This window comes from Neocloeon triangulifer, unplaced genomic scaffold (assembly GCF_031216515.1).
Source record: "Neocloeon triangulifer isolate White Clay Creek 2 clone unplaced genomic scaffold, ASM3121651v1 ptg000020l, whole genome shotgun sequence".
NCBI lineage: Eukaryota > Metazoa > Arthropoda > Insecta > Ephemeroptera > Baetidae > Neocloeon > Neocloeon triangulifer.
Window position 1 is genome coordinate 471,977 of NW_026775561.1, and position 18,446 is coordinate 490,422.

Here is an 18,446-nt window from a genome sequence, read left to right on the forward strand (position 1 = left end):
AACTTTCAATGCTATAAAATTAATTTCTAGGATGATATTGTCAATCTTATTTATTAAAGATATTTAAGTATAGTTGACACTTCAGAAGAGAATTTCGTTGCGTTTTTTTTTTTCATTTTGCTTATTTTTCACGTGTTTTTATGATAAAAAACCTAGAAGCTACGCCATTTTAGGAGTGTTTGGGCAATTTATTAAGAGGATTTAGAGATACGTCTGAAGTGACATGGGGGATGAAATGCACAGAGGGTGGCAGGACGGACATCGAAAGGAGCCAATTTCAATGGTAAATCACAAGGTTTGCAAATTAAGGCGCCGCTCGGCTCCAGCTCTGCTCTTCGTTAGTTTTAAGTGATCAACGAGTTGTACGAATTAGCACCTGTCGTGGTGACGCGGCAACGTATATAAAACGAGGCGCGTCCTCAGTGATCAGAGCTAACGTGTCTGGCTGAAACACACCAAAGTCCATCTGTTGCTTCGAGCGCGCGGAAACAACTTGAATTTAACTGAAAGTAGGCCGGATTTCTGCGGTTTGCAATTCTTTCATTTTAAACTAATTTATTTTTAATATTTTACTCAAAAATCCAACAGAACATGTCTTGGTTAAAAAATTTAATTGCAGATTTGTACAAAATTTTAATTAATTCTCAGATGAATAATATTTGTGGAAAGAAACCCTTAATTTTGCACTAACAAGGTATGCTATCGAGATGAGACACCCCGATTTTGATGAAAATTGGTGTACAACTTCTACTGCCCATTGGTACCCCAGAACGGATATTAATTTTTGCCCAATTTTCCCTGTTTAATTTTTGTCATTTAAACTCCATGTAATTTGAATCACATTGGAGAAATCGGATGTAGGCAAATTATATACACAGAGGACGCTTTTGTTGCCTACATTTGATCGTTTTTGACATGCGTTTGAATGGAAACTACCAACCCCTGTGAAATTGGGCAACTTTTGATAGCCATTCCAGAACACCAAAGGGAAGTGCAAGTTGCATACCAACTTTCATCAAAATCGGCGTGTGTCATCTCAATAGCTTACCTTGTAAGAAGAAATCAGCAAAAGCCGTGCCGAGGGCATCAAGTTAGAATTGACGTCATCATAAATTTAATGGGCCAATAATAATAATTTCCAGAAGTAACAATTCCAATTATAAAAATGCGTGTCTTTTTAAGAACTGTGGAAAATGGAGCGTGGATTTTATTGCATTTCACTTTTTCAATGTTTTGTGTAATCTCAGTAAACAGAAAGTCTAAAGTGGGATATATTAATGTGGTTTTTTATGTCGGACCTATTTGCTACCTACAGTATTATGACTTTTTGAAAGCAAGTAAAATCTTTGGATATATGAAAATTATAAATTAAATTTTGTTATCAGTGATTTAATTTTTGTATTATTTGAGTAAAATTTTCAATTATTGTAAAAATACAACATTATAAGTTTAAATTTAATTTATTATTTTGTGACTTCACTGAAATATAAAAACTTGAAAAAATTTGAGGTTCTGTATGCATTAACTTAATAAATTGTGACACCCCGTTGGCTCACAATCACTTTTTGGATCGGTGTCATTTAATGTTGATTTGACAGTGTTTTTGATACTTTCCAATGGAAATATCCGAATGATTTTATAATTGAAATTATATAAACGCTGACTTTTGCAACGACGAGAATTGGCAAGAGATGACGCAGCCGGCTCGCTCGCGGCTATTATTTCACTTTGGGTCTCGCGACCACTTACGTCATAGGTGGCTGTTCAGAAAAAAGCAATTGTTGAATTTTGACTCATAAAACATAATTTTTAGAAAATATCACCAGGTAAATAGATTTTTAGAGTAATTTGAATTTCCGTTACATGCGCAATAATTGTCGTAGGAAAACTAGTATTTAAAAAAAAACGATAATTTTTATGTATTTTAAATCACAAACAATAGTGCCCCTCGCAAGCCTATTAACATGAAACCAAACATGACCACACTTTTAAATGATTCGTGCATATTTGTATTTATATGAGGATTGTAAACTTATTCGCAAATTTAATATTGCTCCATTCGACATCTACAAATAAATAAATACATCCAAATCTCAATCTAAATCACTTCTGATACAAATAACGAAACGAATTCTTGATGCTGAACAGTTTGCCTATTATAAAAAAATCACCATTTGATTCGCAATCTTTTCTTTTTCCAGGTTTCTACGCTGACCAGCATGTAAAGTCCCAAAGATGGTTGTTTCAATTACATTGGACGAGCTTGTCGAGACCGGTTAGTATCATAATTAATAGTAAAAATATTTCTACTGAGGTTCTTGTTGTGAAATTTTTTGGCACTTCATGTTTTGATGTAATTAAATCCGGCCTTCTCGGAGCAGATGAGCAAAACTTGATTGTTTCTATGCATGGTGTAGAAAATAAACAAGTTTCGGTCGGGAATTGCAGCCTTAATTAATGTTGAAAAGCACGGAACGTCGCGTTTCAACGTCTCGAAAATGTGCTGTTTTTGTGCCTGCAAATCCCATGAAAAAGGTCTATTGAACTCTCACCTTTTCTTCATCAACATGCAATGTCAAAACAATTACAAAAGTATTCACAATCTGCGACATGTTATTAAAAAACACGTGCGTAATCGAAATCTGAATAAATTTTTAAGCAATTTACTATGAACTGAAATTATTTTTGATTAATATTGGGAAAAATTAGTTATCGTAGAAAATTTAATGATTCAGACAGCTTCTATTAAATTTTTTGTCATTTTCGTTAAGAGCAGCCGTGAGTGCATAAGACCATAATTGCATCGGTATTGTAAGAGAAAGCTCAAACAGAAAATATAAAAATTATTGAGATATGAAAGCTCCTATCCTTTTGATTAATTTATAAGAAGGAAATGAATCTTTCAATTTTTTCGTCCATAAGTATAAAATGACACAAAATAACTATTATTTATTTTGAACAAGCTTTTTCAAAAAGACAATTTGACTGATCTGTAAACGAAATATCAAATCGTAAACACAAAAACCTTAACCCCTTTCAAGGACGTGAACTGTGCCCTTAAAAAAGAATAGTGTGTGCGCGATCAGCTGGGTACTCAAACAAACACGTTTCTTTCAAACTTTTTGATCTTTCTCTCTTAATTTCTTCAGGACAATCAATCGAAATGCTATGTTTTCACAAGTTTTAGCATAAAAAAGAGTCTATTACAGAGAATAACAGTAATTTTGTGACACTCATAGCCAGCATTATGACAAAAAATACAAGATTTCTAAATTTATTTCATAATTTATATAATAATTTTTTTATGTATTCCAAATCATAAGTAAGAGCGTAAATAACTTTTTTTGTGAATGAAAAAGGTGTCGAAACAATTTTAACGCGTCGAATTAAAATACTGAGAACTTTACCTGACACGTGCAATACCAGTTTCAAAGTTCGCGCTCCACTTGGGGGTGTGATCGCATCCCCCTGATTGGTCCACCCTTATTTTTTTATTTTCTGGCACGCTCATTGGTGAATTCTTAAATTTTTATTTAAGAAAGCTTAGCTCGGCCAAGCAGCTTGGTTTTAAAATAAAAATATTATCTCGAAATCCAAGAACCAATCTCAGTTCACGATTCTTATTTTTAAAAATAAGAAATAGAATAATAAAATAAAAAAGAGCCGCTGTTTTGGGCTTTTATGAATTTAAATTTAGATTTTTACTTATCTAAACAGTTTTTCTGTAATTTTTTCCCAATGAAATATCCTTTCTTATCAAAGGAAGAATTTGAAATTAAAATTAATTAACTGAAAAATGGGTCACATTGATTGAATGGTAATTTTTCAGCACGATAAAGAGAGGTAATTTTTATCTAGAGGTTGATCGAGTGGACCCAAATAAGTACTTGATCGCGACGCGCTGAGTTCATTGTTCATTTTGATAAAAAGCGATCGATGTTTGCGAAGATAAAAAAAGTCTTCCAATTAAAGTCCAAAGCTAAGACGCATAAAACCGCAGGCAAACCAGGCGCGCAGTGCAAATGTGTCTGGCTGGAACGAAAGTGCATCTCTTGCTTTGATTCATTGGAATATTTTCTAGCCACCATCAGAGGAAGAACGGATTTCAGTGGTTTGTAATGATTTTATAATAATTTTTTAATTAAGCGGGTTTTGTTTCAAATTTGAATTAGGAAAAATAAATGTTTTTGTGAAAAGAGATTTTGCATCATACATGGGTGCGGTCAACTCGCGATCACTGGCAACAGTGCGCTCGCGCTCTGCGCTCGCGCTCAAGATTTTGAAAATGTTGCGCTCGCGCTCAAATTTATTAAAAGTCTTGCGCTCACGCGTTGCGCTCAAATATATTTTTATCCGAAGAAAAAGTGCGGCTTTTTAGACAATTTTTTAATATAACAAAAAATACATCGGCAATTGGAAATGATAAAGTTGAAGTTAAATCACCAAAATTGGCATCAGTTTTGAAGTTTTGGTATAAAAACACTTAGGGCGATCCAAAAGCCTAACCTGGCCCAGGCTTATAACTTGAACTTAGCCCCGGGCTAACTTAGCCCACCAGCAAAATTGAATGGCGGGTTAAATTAGCCCAGGCCAGGTTAATTTAGCCTGGGCCAAGTTTGCCTTTTGGATCGCCCTCACTGTTTTTCATTACAATTTTTGATCAAATTCGGGAATTTTTACTTTTGGTTTGAGCGCAAAATGAGCGCAATTGAGCGCTGCGCTCAGCGACCAATGCGCTCGCGCTCACGATTTTGAAAATCGTGCGATCGCGCTCTGCGCTCGCGCTCATGAGCGCAGAGCGCGAGCGCAGATCGCAGAGCGCAAAGTGCGCTCTGCCCATGTATGCTGGAATTTAGTCAGGATAAAATAATTGTGCTTTTAATGTTTGGTTTAAAAAAAAGGTCCTTCTAATAATTTATCACGAAAAAAACGAAATATGAAGGGGGGAAAATGCAAAATATTTCAAATGAAATGTAATTATTCTTTATTTTTCCGACTCAATTGTTACAAAAATTTACATTGCAAATAATTCACGAGGAAAATATTGAATTGTCGGACAAAAAGGCACCACCAGAAGAAAAGATTTTGCCCGCGAAAAAAAACCCTATCCGCCGCTGGCAATGAAAATCAATAACAATATTCTTTGTTGATCGAATATTTTATAAAATTTAGAAACAATACTTTTGAATTTTGTACTTGGTTTTTCTTCAAAAACATGCGCAGTTCTTTCAAAATGCTTTTGTCTTGTTTGAAAAAAAAATTAAAGAATAAAAGAATGGAAAGAGCAATTCGCAGTTCAGTAAAATTTAATTAACTGGGAAAATCCCAGGATTATCAAAATTGATTGATCTGAATCAACAATGAAAAGGCGCTTTTGCCAATAATCGAATAAAGCGCACGTGATTGAGAAAGCACGTGGCGTGGCCGGGGGTGGGGGAAGCCGCAGCAAATTTTCGTTGTTGTCGGGGCCGATCAGCGTGCGTCGCCATGACGACGCCGCCGCCGCCGTTGCCGCCGCCGACCCTCATTGCGCCTCTGGCCGCGCACAGGGCAGCGCCGTGTCAATCAACGCCGGACAAGGTGAGTGGTCGCGAGATCAATGAGTCACTTTTACGCACTTTAATTGCCCCGAAATCAAATCCGGTCTTCGAAATTTCACTTTTTATATAAAAAGATCAACAAGTTTGAATTCGACAAAGGCCAAAAATTATTTTTAAATCTTTTGGGAATCAATTTGATATTTTACTATAATTTTCAAAAGAAAAAACATGAAATATGAAAAAAAAATTAGTAAAAATTAAAAACTCTTAATTACTCTTTAAATCACTTTTTTACCCATTTATGCAGGCAATGATGTCTTTTAATTAATGAAATTATTGATGAGAACGATCGAAAGAAGCCAACGTGGCTCATGTTGGGTTTTTCTTATCATTGATCATCGTTGATGCATTTAATATGAACTTAATGCAAAATTACTTTAATAAGATAAATGATTAATTGATTATATTGAAATAATTTCCAATTTTATGGACAGCAAATAATTTGATATGGCTTAATTAATTGCCAGCTAGGCAAATTCAACAATGAAGCCTAAATTATTATGTTTTTCTCCAATAATAATAATAATGATCAATAACAATATTAATGACAATTTTACTTACATTTTACTTAAATTCTTTTGCTTTCCTATTTTTTGGGCCATTTTTTATTTGATTTTTTAATAATCCCTCCTTGTGTGATCAAATTTGTATCACTAAATTTTTGGATGACTGATTTGGGCAGACGAATCAATAAGAAACACGAAAACTATTCAAAATATGGAAAATTGCAAATTTGAAAATTTTTATTTGGCCCAGAATTTTCTCTACTTTTGAACTTGACTGAGGAAAAGGAAAAAATCGGTCTTACGGTTTTCGATCTTCAGGACGCAAATTTGCAAAGAAATGTGGCCGAGGGGTGGTTGGGGGTGGGGGTCGCGGCTGCACGCACGTCCCTGCAAGGCACGTTCGCCCTCATTAGCATTCGATTTTGGTTTTTATCTGAGGGCGGAGGCCAAGGTCGCTGCCTTGGCAACTCGCCTCGCAAACACTTTCGCGAAAACGATTCGCAGGCGAGAGAAAAAAATAAAAAAGGAAAGGAAGAAAGAATTTTTGTCACGTGGCAATTCCTTCCGAGAAGCCGACGGAAACGGATTCGGTCGCGATCTCACTCACAAATTGCAAAACGGAAACCAAAATATTTGATTCTTTCGATTCCAAACCTTTTGATTATTATATTATAAAAATTACAAAAATTTTTGTAAAAGAAAATTACACAAAATTTTACTGAAAAAAAGCTTTTAGATATAAAAATAATTTGTTAAATTTAAACAATTTTGTACAAATTATAAATTCCAAAAGAAATTTTGATTACTTTAAAAAATAGAACCAATTCCCATTCAAAACATGTTCATTTTATTTTGTATATTTTTGTTATTTAAAATTGAAACATTTCAAATTTCCACCTTTTACTTTGGAAGACACGAGAGAGAAGAAAATCCATTTTGAGTCTCGCTGGTGCATCGATTTGCTGCGAAAGTGCTCGATGTGGCGCGTTTTGATCTGTTTCAATGCACGTGACGCGCCTCGCGCCTCCAATAATTAATTCCTAGCAGAAAAAAAACGCCAGAGCTTTGTGCGCTTCACTTGTAAGGATTTTTTTGCGTTCATAGTTCGAATTCGTCGTTTGAATGAAATTTTATGAATGAGCAGATTTGGTAGAAAGCGCGGCACGATGAGTGGCGAAAATAACAAAATCCTTCCATCCGTGTCGAGAGGCGGAGAAAGCGTTTTGTTGGAAAAAGAGTTTTGTCAAAGCAAACCACTTTTTTTAACTAATTTTTTAAGAAAGAGGGAAAAAAGCTTCCACTTACCACACAAGTCGCCCTAAATTTGATGTTCGAGTCCTGAAATTCAAAAGGAAAATTATTTTGTTTTTTGTCAAAACATGTTTTATATTTAAATTTAACATCAAAAGTCGCTCTCAACGGGTTTTTTCAACATGGCGTGACCAAAAGTTTTCTCAAATCGTCTCTGTTGTTGCGGAGAAGGACACGATCAAACTCACTTATTTAGTGAATAGAATAAATATAATTCTGAAGATGACGTTTGGCTTTTTATTGCGAAAGTGCCACGACCTGTGGGGAATTCGGTCGCAATCAAATATTTGTCCGGCTCCGCGCGACTCACGCGATCCGCTTGATCAACCAAAGAACTTAAAATTGCATTTTATTTCTGTTTTTTTTTTTTTTTTTTTTAAATGTTCATTTTTTTTGCATAAATTTTATGAAAGTTTGTAATCAATTTGCAGAGGGTGGTGGGATGAAAGAGAAGCTGCAGGCGGGTGCAGAGCTGTTGGCGCCGCCGAGCGCCCACGAGCTGGCGCCGCCGTCGGCCGCCGTCACCATCGGCCACAATCGCAAGAAGCCGCACATGTTGCCGCCCATCGCCGACAGACGCGTCGCTTCGGTCAGTGTCGCCGTTGACAAATTTACATTATAAACTTTATTTCCACAAAAATAATAATGTTCAATACCAAATCATTCAATTTATTTGTCAAAAAAGAATGGAATTAATATCCAATTTTTATCTTCTTTATAATGATTATAGTTTCAAAAGTATTGAAGCAGACCAAAAATTTTAAAATCCGCACTATCTATTTTGAAAAAAAAAAACATAATTTTGAGTAAATTGTGAAATTCTGAAGCACACTTTCAAAGCATTCGTGATCATAAGAAACAAAAATTGCGTTAAAAATTATCCTTCTGTTGGTTTTCTCCAAAATAGTTCAGCTTTTGGTCGTTGGTGGCGCTGCGAATGCTGATTTTGCCAAGTTCCCCACGGCGTTCGCAGCGCCACCAACGGCCGAAAATGCAACTTTTGCGAGAAAATTTATGGAGATACCTTATTTTGCCTGATTTTGAAGCAAACGGTTGGAATTTTCACAAGATATTCAGAATAAATATATAATTTCTAACCAAATCTAGTCCGACATCCTTTTAATTCTTTATTCAAAAAGGGAAAGTATTATTTTTGCTTTAACTTTGACACTTTTGATTTGCGCAGATGGAGTTGGCGATGCAGCGCGGAAGTCCGCCGCCGTCGTGGCGTCGTCCGAGCGTCGACGAAATGCTGCAGGGCGGCGCCGACCGGCCGGCCGTGTGCGTCAGTCGGTGTCCCGAGGTGCCGCAGGACGAGGCCAAAAGCACCACCCTCGGCCCCAACAAGTACGCGCCCCTCGACCCCATCAAGAAGAAGACGAAGACTGCCCCCTGAGAAATTAATCAACCCTTTATTCCTTCAACCCTTAAATATGATAAGCACTCCAACCTTTAATCAAAAAATCCTCGTGTTTGGCTGATTTTCGCGTTGGTTGATAAATATATATATATATATATATATATATAAAAAAATGCTTTAAATCATGAAACAGAAAAGGCGACTTATTTCTTTATAATAATATTTAATTGGTTTTCAATATGTCTGTTTTCAAGCATTTTCCTCATTTATAAAAGTATATTTATTAAAAAAAAATCAAAATAACGTAATAAATTAATCATCTTAACGTCCACAAATACTCAACATGAAATAAACATTAAAAATTGTTCACCAGTTTTTGTTCCGCAGATAAAAACAAAATCGATGTAAAAATTGAAAATTCAAAGCATAAATATTGTTGGAAATATTATAATTGATTTATTTAATATTATTATTAACGCTGCAAGACGTAATAAATTAATGTAAATGAAGCTATTTAAAAGTTATATAATTTAAAAAGTTATTCTGTTTCATTGGAACATCGTTAATATTAATATATATGAAACTATATAATATCTATTTATGTTAATCGCGTAATTTACAGGAGAATTAAGTGTGTATAAAATCATTAAGCAACTTTGCTGAGCAATTAACTCGATTAATCCATATTATTACTAATCGACATAAATATTTTCGTGCAATTTATTCAAAGAGTAGATTTGTGTGCAACTCAAGGTAGGAGGAAAATTATTTTCAACGAATCGATCGGTTGTATTTAGAGCTGGAAATAAAACCAATCACACCGTGAATTAAAAAAAAAAAAACAACCACCCTGTGTTTTATTTTTGTCAGAATTTCAATGTTGAATTTAGGATGTCTTTTTTTTCGGTAAATATTGTTTGATTGTCATGGAGACGGCGGCGATGAGAGTGAACGCGAGATAAAAAATACATTCAGAAATAAAAATAAACAATTAAAAAAATGATTTGTCACGGCTGCACTTTCACATTTGAAAGCGGCGGCGGCAAACAAAGGTATGCGTTTTTTGAGGGTCCTCGTCGGTTTCTCCGCAGCACGTCTCAGTCGAGCGGCGGCGATGGAGGCGAACGCGAACCTGCCCTTCGAGATCCGCCAAGTGCCGTCCGAACTCAACGCCCAGCTGCTCAAGGACTTCACCGGAGAACGCACCGGATTCGTCCAGGTTCGGGCCAATTTAGACCCTTTTTTAGCTCTCAGAACCAAAATATGGATCTTTTGTGCGCAGGTGGGCCCGAAAAAGTGGTTCCTGCCGGCAAAGTACCGCGAGTTCGCTGCCCACTTCTACAACTTCCAGCCTCGGCCTGACGACGTCTGGGTCGTCACCTTTCCACGCTCAGGTAAAAAAATTATATATATTTTTTTAAAAACAAATTTGCTCTTTTTGAATGGGAAGTTTTTAAATAAAATTAATGAGGAGAAAAGATTGTTGAAAAGTCAAAGAACCAAAAAGGTCAAGGTCACGTAGGATTTGTGAAAAAAAATATCGATTTAAGTGGATTTTTGAAATGCAGCAATCTCATTGGTTCCAGACTTCCCCCACCACATGATTCAAATTAGCTTTAACACATTCAGTGTGACCCATCTTTGGAAAGATCAGGTCACAAGGAATCGATTGGTGGACAAAAGATCAAGATGACTGTAAAACTAGTAAAGAAAATAACGATTATTGTAAGAAAGCGATTTCATTGGTTAAATAACTTTCCCCACCACAAAATTAAAATTGGCTTCAACACATAAAGTGTGACACATAGTTAGAAAGGTCAGGACACGAGGAGTTGATTGGTGACAAAAATTTTCAAGGTTATCACTTTGATAGAACGAAAAGGTCATCCACCACTTAATTTTGTTTTGGCCAATCAGTGTTCATTTTAATTACTTTATTTTTAAACATATATTTAGGCACGACCTGGACGCAGGAGTTGGTGTGGTTGGTGGCCAACGACCTGGACTACGAGACCGCCAGCCGCGTTCCGCAGGTCGAGCGGTTCCCCTTCTTGGAGTGAGAGTCTCTCAGGTCGCAGGTGCGATCTATTAACCTGAGATTTTCGTCCGCAGGTTCAACATTTTCTTCCACGACGAGGTGAAATCCGAGATTTTGGAGCTGAACCAGGGCGACCCTTTCAAGCAGCAGCTGGTCGAGCTCATCAGCGAGCCGGCGTACCTGAGCCTGCAGGAGCATCAGGGCCGCAGGTTCGTCAAGACGCACCTCCCCTTCAGCCTTCTGCCGCCCAACTTGCTCGACACGTGCAAGGTGCTTAAATTTTTTAATAAGAAAAAACTCAAAATTGGGCGTTCATCAGGTGGTGTACGTGGTGCGCAACCCGAAGGACGTGGCCGTGTCCTTTTACCACCTCAACAGACTGATCAAGACGCAGGGCTACCAGGGCGACTTCCGCAAATACTGGCACTACTTTGAGAAAGACCTCCGTATATAAAATAAATTATAATAATTAAAATTAATTTAAAAAAACGATTCCTGCAGACCCTTGGACGCCGTACTGGGCGCACGTGGAGGAGGGTTGGCGACGGCGGCACCACCCGAACCTGCTCTTCCAGTTCTACGAGGACATGAATAGGGTGCGTGAGTGCAAATCGAGGGTCAACCTGAATTAAGGTGTTTTTTTTCCGTCAGGACCTGAGCAGCACGATTCGCAGGATGGGCAGTTTCCTGGGCAAGACGATGGACGAGGCGCAGGTGGCGCGACTCGCCGACCACCTCGACATCAGGAACTTCCGAGACAACAAGGCGGTCAACTATGACCTCGTCAAGGAGGTCGGACTCTTGAACTCGGGCGAACCGGCCTTCATCAGAAAAGGTTTAAAAAAATCTGGCATTTCTTCCAAATGGGTGTAATTAATTGGCATCGCCAGATGTTGATGAAAATTGGAAGGAATTCTTGTGGAGAATGTGAAAATTTGCCTACTTTACAGGGGTTTTAATAAGTAATTTCCAAAAAATCTGATTCTTGTAGAGATGGAGCAAAATTCTAAACATGAAAACTAATCAGAATGATATGAACTTTGCTTCATTGACCAAAGTCAAAGGTCAAAGTTGAAGGTAACCTGAAAATCCAAAATTTTTCCAAAGTTTGTCGTAGATGAAAAATTTGAATTCCAAAATAGTCAAAAGTTGTTGCTTTTTTTTAAAATAAAATCAGATTTCTAAAGGAGCAGCTTATTTTTTTTTTTTTTTTTATCAATTAGCACGAATCAATGCAAAATTTTTTTTAAATTTTGCCAAAACAACTGAATATTTTTAATATTCTAAAAATAAAACCCATGCCAGAGAAAAGAACCCATTGAAAAAGTGCCACAAACAGTGAATAAAAAAATTTGATTCTGATTTTGCAATCAGGCAAGGTGGGCGCGTGGCATGCCGAGTTTGACGAGGAACTCGACCAGCGAGCAGACAAGTGGATCGAGGAAAATCTACGCAAGACCGACATCGTTTTCCCAATCAGTTTACACAAGTAATTTTCAATAATTTGATATTTGTGCAGAAATAAAATGAACAATTTCATCACTTTGCGATTGGCGTTTTAATTTTAATTTTAGTAGCAGCAGATTAAACATTGGCTGATATGGATTTCCTATTTTTCCGTCCACACCTCTAAAGCTGCATTTGAATCGAGAGTTTACTCTATGAATATATTTTGTGCTTTTTTTAAAATGCTAAACGATAAAATCAAAGAGAGATCAAGAGAGCTATGCTTTGAGTAAATTTAAAAAGGAAGGACCTCCCGGCATCACACTTTCTCATATCACATCGGCTCCGCTTTGGCAGAATTCCAGATCCTTATTTTCTTTCTAAAGAGGAAGATTCGTTTTGAAGATGTTTCCGCCGACGTCCTGCGCGAAGAGCAGCAGCGGCGCCGACTTGCTTTTCTCGGCAATGCTTGACCTGGGCAGGACAAAAAGCAGCCGGCTCGGGCTGAAGCACCACCAGTTGCACACCAGCTGCGTCTCGCCCTCTCGCACCTCCACCACCCGCAGACCCACGCTCGATTTGATCGTCCAGCTTAAAAAAAAATCAAAATCAGTTAAAATTAAATGTAAATATAAAAAAATTATACCTCTCGTTGTCAAAAGAAATGCTGCCGGTCTTGACCAGTTTTTCGTCGTTTATCCACCTGAGAAGTTACGATTTAAAATTAATTGATATTAATTTTAATTATTATTTCGAAAGTATTCGGCACCTGTGGAAGGCAAGGATGGCGGCGCAGCTCTGGGTGAAGTAGATGTGGTCGGTGCAGTCCATGAGGAGGAGGCTGTTGGCGCCGCCGCTGCGCGACTTCTTGAGCTGCGGCTTGACCTCGACCTTGGGCTCGGCCGAGGTCACGCACTCGACCTTGAGGTTGACGGTGAAGTCGACGACCTGGTGGGCGGGCGGCGTGCTCGGCACGTCGGCCGCAGCCTCCGGCCGGAAGATCAGGTCCATGCGGTCGAAGCCGCGCCCCATGATGCCCTTCTTCGTGTGACCCAGGTCAAACGTGTGGCACAGCTCGTGCAGCACCGCCCCCAGGGTAGTCGAGTAGCAGCCGCCGTACGTGCCCCTGCAGAGATAAAAAAAAACACCATTAACAAAAATTTTTCCATATATTTAAAGTGGAAATATAAAAAACCTTTTTTTTTTAAATTTGTTGGCAAAATTATTTATAGGTAATCAGAGGTGATAAATGGATTTTTAGTGACCTGACCTTTCCAACGATGTGTCACACATGGCACGTTGCAGCCAGTATAAATTTAGTGGTGGGGGAAGGTTTTCGACCAATGGGATCACCGTATTTCTAATTTGACCGTTTCTTTATAAATGCAAGGTTACTATGACCTTTTTTAGTCACCAATCGACTTGACCTGACCTTTCCAACGATGTTTCATATTCATGTTGAGAGGGCAAATAAGTTAATTTATTTAGTGGTGGGAGAAATTTTCAGACTGAAATAATAAAAATTGATGTTTTTTTAAAAAATGTTTGGTTGATCACGACCCTAACGATCACCAATTGATTCGGCATGACCTGACCTTTCCAATGATGTGTCACACATGACGAGTTCCATCCAATCTAATTATAGTAGTGGGGGAAGTTTTCCGACCAATGGGATCGCTGGATTCCTAAATTTGCCATTTTTTCAACAAATCTGATGTCAAACTTCCTCCTTTTTGGTCACCAATTGACCCCATATGACCAAATATATCCTACTGCGCAATAATTTTCAGGTTTGCCAACCAAATTTAAATATAAATCATAAATTTTAAAGAAAATTGGGAATTTTTCGAAAAAAAAAAATTAGATTGTGTTTGACCCTGAAGGGGGGGTGGCGTACCTGTATCCGCTGTCGTCCATGAGGATCGTCTGGTCAACAGGGGTGGTGTCTGCGAAGCAAGGGAGGACGTTTTCAAGGGTGGTGGGCCAGGTGTGGAGGCAGGCGGTGCCGAAGAGGGCGAGGCCGCCGCCGCCGAGGGCCGCGTGGCCTTTGGTGAGGGCCAGGATCTGCTCGTGGAGGAGACCTGAAGGGTGGGGGCCGCCCTGGTACCTGGTGCAGGCCAGGAAGGCGACGAACTTGCGGCGCTGGGCCTCCTCGGGGCCCCACTTGGTGACCAGTTCGCGGCCAAAGTGCGCCCAGAGCTCCTCGGGGGCCATTTCCAGGGCCGCCTCCGCGCTCAGGTCGCTGCGGTGCACCTGCGGGTCGCGCTCCAGGCCGAAGGTGCGGCGCCCCACCCCCTCCTCCCACAGCTTCTCGGCCAGCACGCTCTGCAGCAGCTGCGCCCCCAGCTGGATCCGCGCCAGGGCCGCCCCCAGCGAGCAGTCCGCCCCCGCCGCACCCTGAAAATGCCCGTCGTGATCCCTGGAAAATTTAGAAATGAATAAATAAATTGACTTTACCATGAAAACTTTACGAATTGGATCGAGACTTTTAAATTGAACTGATTTTCATTCTTTAATCAACAATTTTTAACTTTTCCGTATTCATAAATGGAGAAAAACATTGATAAGGTAAATATTTCTTTACAAATTTTGAAAATTTGGCAAGTTTTGAATCGAACGGTGTCAAAAAAATAAAATTCGTCCACGCGGTTCAAAAGTTAGGAGGCTTTAAATTCAAAAAACGTTCTCCGAAGAAATCCACCATCCACCTTAATCAAGGCTGGTGATTTTGGAAATTTGCGTACTTGGAGACGATGTAGAGGGGCGTGACGACGAACTTGCGGTCAGGCGGTTCGAAGCAAAGGTTGATCTGCAGCGAGACGGACTCGAACCTGAGCTCGATCTTGTTCTTGCCCTGGTGGAGGCGCAGCAGGATCTTGAAGGCGCCCCCCACCACCGGCCAGTCCTGGTCCGTGCCCTTGGTCTTGACCGATATGAGGCCGCTGACCTTGACCTCCTTGTGACCCGTGACCTGGCCCTTGACCATCACCAGGGGGTACGTCAGGACCTCACCGTGCTGCAGGTTCGACACCTTAATCGACGAGTGCATTTTCCCGATTTGAAAAGTTTTATAATTCCTGCTGAAAATACAAAATCAGTTTTCGAAAAAATGTAAAGGTCAAATTTAAAGACATACTTACTCGGCCTTCGAAGGGTCGTTCAGGACGAAACCAGCCTCGCAGGGTGCGATTTAAAGGATGCAATTAAGGTTCCATTCTTCTCATGCCTCAACGCAAAACACAAACAGCTGCTGCGGATCTTTTCGCCCCACCAACGAGTTGCAACTTTTGCCGCCAGAGGACTCGCCACGACTGTTCCAGCAAATTAATTTAATAATGGATTTTTTCTTCATTTTCCTGACAATTTGCTAGTTCACGGTGTTTTAAAACATTTCGCTTTACACATAAATAACATAAGTTTTTAAATCGTAGTAAAAAAGGTAATTTCATTTGGGAAAAAAATCTATTCGAAATAATTTGAATTGAAGTACATTTTATGGTACTTTTTTATAATAAATCTTTTGTCATTACAATTAAATGCATTAAACTCTTTTTGGTGTAAAACAGATTTTCAAGTATTGAAGAGGTAAAAAAAAATACAAAAAACCAAAAATGTGACAACGTTTCGTTTCTCTCTTTTGTGTATTTTTCTGGATTTTTTTTTTTTTTTATTATTTTAATTATGTGCAGCTTTTTTAGTTGGGATTTTTTGCTATTCGTCAGCAGGAGGATATGATGAAGAAAGAAAAGTGAAACTAAAATTAAACTTCCTCTGAATGAATCATATAAAATTTCGTTTCGCTGCTGAACATCCTTTGCTGCACCTTTGAAAACTTGAACGAGTTCAATGACACAATTGCACAATTTATTCAAACCGAGTAATATTTTAAACGTTTTTTTGTGTGAAATTTTGCTGGCGAAATCATTATCACTGCATTTATTAATTTAACGACCTTTTTTTTAAATTAGGGCTTATTGATGGAACTAGAAATAACTGAAATAAGAATGAAACAATCCGTAAGGTTTAATTTAAATGCAAAATTTAATCAGATTTGATTTTTTTTTTTATCGTAAGATTTAACAAAAACTGTTTCTTCTATGACGAAAAATTTTCGTCGAAAATGAACATAAATATTGAAAATTTTAATTACAATTTTTAAAAACGAGAAAACATCTTCCATTTGATGCTAAAAACTTCACTGAAAATTTTTAAGTCGGGGAACTATTTGCAATATTGATATTTCATTCGTTTTTATTTAAATTATTTTTCATTATTATTATTTTTTCTTATTCTTTACATTATTTTTATTAGGGGATGTAATTTTTGTCCTCACAAAGCAAAGCAAAGTGGCCAGTTGATTTATGTTAGAGAGAAAAATTCCGGCCGAATTGCGGTCATCGAAGGACGTGGGAATGTTTTGAGACTAAAAGTAAAATCTGAGGGGGTGGTTGGGGCGCAACAAGTGCAGCCGCACCCCGTGTGGCCGCTGCAATAAAATCATCACACTCGGGGTTTTGTGGGATTCGAAATTTACGACGGGGCCAATAAAATTCGTTGAAAGAAGGCCAAAGACCCCGCATCGCGAGACACAATAAATATTCATTCCGCACCCTTTCCTTTCCTCCCCTACGCAAGGGATGATTATTTACGAAAAGTAACTTTTGTCAAGAGAAAAATTGTAAAATTTCTGTAATCAATGTGGTGCTGTAAATCAAGCAGAGGTGGGTAAATTTTCGGAGGGGGTTGCAACCCCTAATATGAACTCGCCGTTCGATTATAGCGGGTGGAGGGAAAAAAGGTAAAAAACGCCGAGTTCGCGGAAATTGAGCGTGGGAAGGAAGAGCTCGTTCGAAAGGAAGCACCCTTTTGTTCGGAACATTATCTTGGCTGGCAGGCAGGCTCATTTCTTCAACCCTCCCTCCCTCCCTCCCCTCGGGGGCCATAAACGCGCGCGAGCATTTACGACCTGCAGCAAGTTTTCGCCACTCTCTCTTTCCCACGCACACCTCAATAAAAGAACTTTTGAACTCTTTCCTCCGGTTCAAGGTTTATTATTTTTGAAAAAAAAAACTCGTGAACAACATAAGGGTTGACGCACCCCCGACTATATAATTATACCGACCGCGTGCCAGGTGCTTCACTTTTATTCCGAGGTCAGATTTTTATTATTATTTTCACATTATTTAATATTTGTTATTATAAAAATTAAAAAGCATTGGAAATGCGGAAGTATTTAATTATAATCATATATTATAATTCTCTGCATAGAGCAGAAAGCCACATTTTTCAAACTTTTCAGCTTTTATAACTTTTTTCCCATTTGTTTGGGAAAAACATGTTAAGCACAAAAAGTGTGCAAAATTAAATTTTCTACAAGATTTGTTTGAAACATTTTTCTCTAAATTGATTTCCATAAGAGCTAGAGGGATAAATCCAACACTAAAATGAAAAAAAATTAACCTTTTTCAATGAAACTAAAATTTTTGTCGCCTAAAATTGTCTCAATTAAGTAAAGCTTATGAGATATTAAAACCTTATTAGATTTCCTATCGATTGGAGTTAATCTCATGTTGGTGCGTAAAATAGAAAAACGTCTAGACCTATGTTTAAGCAGAAAACCTAATTTTTCAACCTTTTCGCATTTATAACGTTTTTCGTTTTGAATTTAGAAGAAAAAGTGAAAGACAAAAAGTGTGCCGAATCAAATTTTCTACAAGTTTTAATTGAAACATTTCTCTATAAAATGATTTCCAAAAGAGCTAAGGCCATAAAAACCAATAAAGAAATGAAAAAAAATTTACCTTTTTCAAATAATTTAAATTTGTGGCGCCAAAAATGGTTTAATTTAAACAAACTTGGTAAGGTTTTGAAACCTAATTAAATTTCCTATCAATTGGTGTTTGTTTCATGTTTGCACAAGAAATATAAAAATTACTATAAAAAATCAAACAAAAATTCTAAGGTGAGTTTTTAGCTGCGGAATTAATTCTCTCAAATCCTCATTCAAGAGAGCAATTAAAGTAATTAAATAATTCAGTAGATTCATATAACTTTTGAAACATTTTATAAATTGAGACTGTTGAAAGGTAAAAAATGCTTGGCATTGCGATTGCGTTCTTTGAAGTTCAGCGAACGGCGGAAAAGTTTTATTTTGTATTATTTTTGTTGCAGGCTCGGTCGCGACC

General features: G+C 37.9%; 3 protein-coding genes across 7 annotated transcripts; 2 read left to right on the forward strand and 1 right to left on the reverse strand.

Annotated features, from left to right (window-relative positions):
* Positions 1 to 2,205: 2,205 nt before the first annotated feature.
* LOC132204118 (uncharacterized) lies at positions 2,206 to 8,984 on the forward strand. 2 transcript variants are annotated; one of them, XM_059632398.1, is made up of 3 exons: positions 2,206 to 2,275; positions 7,849 to 8,006; positions 8,604 to 8,984. In XM_059632398.1, the coding sequence occupies exons 1-3, from the start codon at positions 2,236 to 2,238 to the stop codon at positions 8,811 to 8,813; spliced, it is 408 nt and encodes a 135-aa protein (XP_059488381.1). In that variant the 5' UTR covers positions 2,206 to 2,235; the 3' UTR covers positions 8,814 to 8,984. The 2 variants fall into 2 exon arrangements, with proteins under 2 accessions (XP_059488381.1, XP_059488380.1); XM_059632397.1 differs by lacking the exon at positions 2,206 to 2,275 and adding an exon at positions 3,922 to 4,111.
* An 859-nt stretch (positions 8,985 to 9,843) lies between these two features.
* LOC132204116 (sulfotransferase 1C4) lies at positions 9,844 to 12,362 on the forward strand. The gene is made up of 8 exons (XM_059632395.1): positions 9,844 to 9,996; positions 10,060 to 10,171; positions 10,734 to 10,833; positions 10,890 to 11,085; positions 11,135 to 11,261; positions 11,317 to 11,411; positions 11,467 to 11,650; positions 12,190 to 12,362. The coding sequence occupies exons 1-8, from the start codon at positions 9,892 to 9,894 to the stop codon at positions 12,306 to 12,308; spliced, it is 1,038 nt and encodes a 345-aa protein (XP_059488378.1). The 5' UTR covers positions 9,844 to 9,891; the 3' UTR covers positions 12,309 to 12,362.
* Positions 12,010 to 15,558, reverse strand: LOC132204114 (uncharacterized). Of its 4 annotated transcripts, none has more exons than XM_059632388.1 (6): positions 15,402 to 15,558; positions 15,006 to 15,341; positions 14,159 to 14,680; positions 13,031 to 13,387; positions 12,908 to 12,964; positions 12,010 to 12,852 (listed from the first exon to the last, which is right to left on the reverse strand). In XM_059632388.1, exons 2-6 carry the CDS (start codon positions 15,308 to 15,310, stop codon positions 12,642 to 12,644), a joined length of 1,452 nt encoding a protein of 483 aa, XP_059488371.1. In that variant the 5' UTR covers positions 15,311 to 15,341; positions 15,402 to 15,558; the 3' UTR covers positions 12,010 to 12,641. The 4 variants fall into 4 exon arrangements, with proteins under 4 accessions (XP_059488371.1, XP_059488372.1, XP_059488375.1 ...); XM_059632389.1 differs by having other exon boundaries at positions 15,398 to 15,543; XM_059632392.1 differs by having other exon boundaries at positions 15,006 to 15,338; positions 15,398 to 15,540.
* Positions 15,559 to 18,446: the final 2,888 nt, after the last annotated feature.

What these genes read in the sequence shown, in the direction of transcription:
- LOC132204118 (XM_059632397.1), top strand. Translation starts at nt 3,937, where the DNA reads ATGTTTGCGAAGATAAAAAAAGTCTTCCAATTAAAGTCCAAAGCTAAG. An exon ending in AGGAAGAACGGATTTCAGTG is followed by an intron (nt 4,112 to 7,848) that starts GTTTGTAATGAT and finishes ATCAATTTGCAG; the next exon opens with AGGGTGGTGGGATGAAAGAG. An exon ending in CCGACAGACGCGTCGCTTCG is followed by an intron (nt 8,007 to 8,603) that starts GTCAGTGTCGCC and finishes TGATTTGCGCAG; the next exon opens with ATGGAGTTGGCGATGCAGCG.
- LOC132204116 (XM_059632395.1), top strand. Translation starts at nt 9,892, where the DNA reads ATGGAGGCGAACGCGAACCTGCCCTTCGAGATCCGCCAAGTGCCGTCC. An exon ending in AACGCACCGGATTCGTCCAG is followed by an intron (nt 9,997 to 10,059) that starts GTTCGGGCCAAT and finishes TTTTGTGCGCAG; the next exon opens with GTGGGCCCGAAAAAGTGGTT. An exon ending in CTACTTTGAGAAAGACCTCC is followed by an intron (nt 11,262 to 11,316) that starts GTATATAAAATA and finishes CGATTCCTGCAG; the next exon opens with ACCCTTGGACGCCGTACTGG.
- LOC132204114 (XM_059632388.1), bottom strand. Translation starts at nt 15,310, where the DNA reads ATGCACTCGTCGATTAAGGTGTCGAACCTGCAGCACGGTGAGGTCCTG. An exon ending in ATGGACGACAGCGGATACAG is followed by an intron (nt 13,388 to 14,158) that starts GTACGCCACCCC and finishes TTATCTCTGCAG; the next exon opens with GGGCACGTACGGCGGCTGCT. An exon ending in GCCATCCTTGCCTTCCACAG is followed by an intron (nt 12,965 to 13,030) that starts GTGCCGAATACT and finishes GTAACTTCTCAG; the next exon opens with GTGGATAAACGACGAAAAAC.